The following is a 2,911-nucleotide window of genomic DNA, read 5'->3' on the forward strand; positions in this document are numbered from 1 at the left end:
GGGGTAGCGAATGCGCTCGCCGCCACGGCCCGCTGAGGCCGGCGGCGCGCCCCCGTTGCCGGCCGCTGCGGGTGCATCCCCGCCGCCGCCGCCGCCGCCGTCGCCGCCGCCGCCGCGCGGCTCCTTGCTGGGGCTGCGGCTGCGACTGCCGCTCCTGCCGCTGCTGCTACTGCTCGTGCTGCGGCTCCCGCCGCTCCGGCTCTCCGGGCTCTTGCTGCCGCTGCGCCTGCGGGGGCAACAGCGTGCGGGAAAGCATGATGGCTGGTTGGTTGGCAAGCGCTTTCGTGCGGGCCGCGCGCACCGCCGGTGCCGACAGTACAGTAACACCCAAAACAAAGTGCAGCGCGTGCCCCAACCGAGATGAGGCGCAGTGTGTGCTGCATGCGGCATGAGCAGCGAAAGGCGCAGCAACCGCGCCCGCGCACGGCAAGCATGCACCTGCCGCGCTCCTCATCGGGCGAGTCCACGCGCCGGCGCTGCCTGGGCGGCGAGTCGGGGCTCCCGGATCCTCTGGGCCTGCAAGGTGGGATGAGCGGGGGCGGCTGCTGCGATCGCACCAGCCGTGCGGGCGCCTGCAGCAGCGGCACGCTCCGCGCAATCACAAGACCAGGTGCTGGGATTCCGGCAGTTATGGTTGCGTATCCCAACTTGCATATCAACCATTACGAGCCGTATGGCTCTGCAGGAGCCCCCAGATCAGGGGGCACCTCACCTGCGCCTGGGTGAACGGCTCCTATCAGTAGAACCCATGATGTTCTCCCTTTTGACACTTCAGCCTCCCCGCTAGGCCTTGTCCTACGCAGCAAGGTGATCCGCAAAACAAAACGGGCGTCGCAAGCTTTTCACTATTTGACCGTTTGCAAACATGAATTCTAGCCGCGCGACGTCTTTGTTCCACATATAGGGCCACACGTATTGATCGGTAGTGCACGACCTGCTCACCCAGTGCCTTTTCAATATCAGCGCCATTGTGGGCGCAACGCCGCATGGCAATGGGTCATATTGACTCTGCCCATGCGGCGCGGGGCGTGCGGTGGTGTCATGCGCGAGCGGCGCCCGTCGGAACGTCGCGCCGTGCGGTCGTCGCGTGCCGCGCGTCTCGTGCGCCCGATCCTGCAGAGTCAGAGAGGCGCGAGGCGGTGCGGCTGCTGCGGAGAATGTTCTACAGCACCGACCAGCAAGGTGATAATGAAGCAAAGGGCTCCACCTTCCGGAATGCAGTGTGTGTGAAGGGGCGTCCTGGGTGGCGGTGCTGTGGTGTCGAGCGGGGCGAGCGATGGGTGCGCGTGCGTGCGCGTCGAGAAGGTATGCAGTGTCGTGAACGCCAGGCTGGAAAGTGAGGCCCGCGCCATGTCTGCTGGCCGTGCATACAGATGGCAACACGTGGGTGGGTGGCAACGCATGCCCCCCCCCCCGGCCCAACCCACTCATAAGCAAGCTGTGCCTTGCCCCCCACGCGGGCTGTCATTCCCTGCTTTGCCCTGCCCTGACGCAGGCCTGCCGGGCAGCACGGGCGCCGTTGAGGCGGCAGGCGCACCCTCACAGCAGTCCGGCCAGTCCGGCCAGGAGCGCGCCGGCGGGGCCCCTGGGGCTGTCAACGGCGACGGCGCCCCTAACGCGTCCGACACGGCCGCTGCCGCGGCCGCCTGCAGCAGCGAGTCGCCGGATCGGGGCGGCGCGCGCATCGACGACCTGCCCCTGTGGCGCGTCGAGTACGCCGTCTTCCCTTTCAGCCAGGTGCGGCCGCGGCTCCCGCCCAGCCTGCCGGCCCGTGCATGCATCAACCCCGCTTCCAGCCTCCAGGTGTCCTCACTTCTCCTCTTGGACGCACCCCCTCACCGCCGCCCCGCCGCCTTCACCCTTGTGCCCCCTCGCCCTCGCCGCCCGCCCCCCGCAGAGCATCCTTCACGTGCACAAGCCCCACTACGTCCACATGTTTGACCGCCTCTTCTCGTCCCCACAGCCCTGGGTGTTTGGCCACCTGTACCTGCCCGGCGGCAGCTCAAACCTGGGGGCCGAGGAGTACCGGCTGGAGAGCGGCAGCCAGGCGCCGCTGGTGGGCGTGCTCATGGAGGTCACGCGCGCGGCGCGGCTGATGGACGGGAAGCTGCTCATCCTGGCCACAGCGACGGCGCGCTTCAAGGTGCGCCCAGCACGGCCCTCGGGGCGGGGTGCGCGGCGGCGCCCCCAGCTTGTTGTGGACGGGGGCGGGGCTTTCCGAGTTTTTGCCAGCGGATGCAGGCGTCGTTGAGCCTACAAGGCTCCAGTGCACACTCCACAAGATGGGGAGTGGCAACAGATGGGCCCTTATCCAGCAGCAGTGTGCGCCGCCGAGCCGCGCCGCTGCTGCCCGTCGCACGCCAGCAAGCCAGCCGCGCCCGCCGCCGCCGCCGGTGCGTGTGCAGGTGGTTGAGCCGCTGTGTGAGCTGCCCTACAGCCGCGCCGCGGTGGAGCTGCTGCACGATGCTGAGGAGCTGGAGGCGGCCAACCAAACGGCCCTGGACGCCGCAGTCCTGGTGGGCTGGGGGCGTAGGCGGCCGCGCATGCGGGCGCGGGCGGCCGCGCATGCAGCTGGGGCCGCCGCCCATGTGCGCGGGGTCGGCCGCACACATGCAGCTGGGGCCGCCACGCATGCGCGCGGGGCAGCCCTGCATGCAACCGGGGCCGGCACGGCCTGCTAATTAAGAAAGGCCCAAGGGGTGGCGGTCGGCCCCTGGGATTGGCGACCGCTAGAGCTCTGGGTCCCCTGCTGAGTGCGTTTGCCAGTGCTGCGCGGCAAGCGGGGCTCCTGTGTGGGACAAATTGATGTCTCAAGCGTGATCCCCGGTGCAGTAGACTTTGTGCCACCTGCCCCCGCCCCCCCCCCCCCCGCAAAACAGGCCTCCGCCGACGACGACCCCGTCCCCTCCAT

At 69.3% G+C, this 2,911-nt stretch overlaps 2 protein-coding genes across 2 annotated transcripts in view; one reads left to right on the forward strand and one right to left on the reverse strand.

Annotated features, from left to right (window-relative positions):
• Positions 1-256, reverse strand: part of MNEG_13860 (pre-mRNA-splicing factor CWC22) — a gene marked incomplete at both ends in the record, with an annotated part of 1,479 nt that extends 1,223 nt beyond the window's left edge. The window contains one exon of the mRNA XM_014037667.1: positions 171-256. Coding sequence (XP_013893121.1) covers positions 171-256 — 86 coding nt within the window. The remainder of the gene's footprint in view (positions 1-170) is intronic.
• Positions 257-432: 176 nt separating this feature from the next.
• MNEG_13861 (hypothetical protein) lies at positions 433-2,835 on the forward strand (the record flags this gene model as incomplete). The annotated part of the gene is made up of 5 exons (XM_014037668.1): positions 433-523; positions 1,496-1,737; positions 1,898-2,143; positions 2,406-2,516; positions 2,833-2,835. The coding sequence occupies 5 exons, from the start codon at positions 433-435 to the stop codon at positions 2,833-2,835; spliced, it is 693 nt and encodes a 230-aa protein (XP_013893122.1).
• Between the last annotated feature and the right edge of the window lie 76 nt (positions 2,836-2,911).

The sequence above is a fragment of the Monoraphidium neglectum genome (genome assembly GCF_000611645.1).
Source record: "Monoraphidium neglectum strain SAG 48.87 unplaced genomic scaffold scaffold04096, whole genome shotgun sequence".
Lineage (NCBI taxonomy): Eukaryota > Viridiplantae > Chlorophyta > Chlorophyceae > Sphaeropleales > Selenastraceae > Monoraphidium > Monoraphidium neglectum.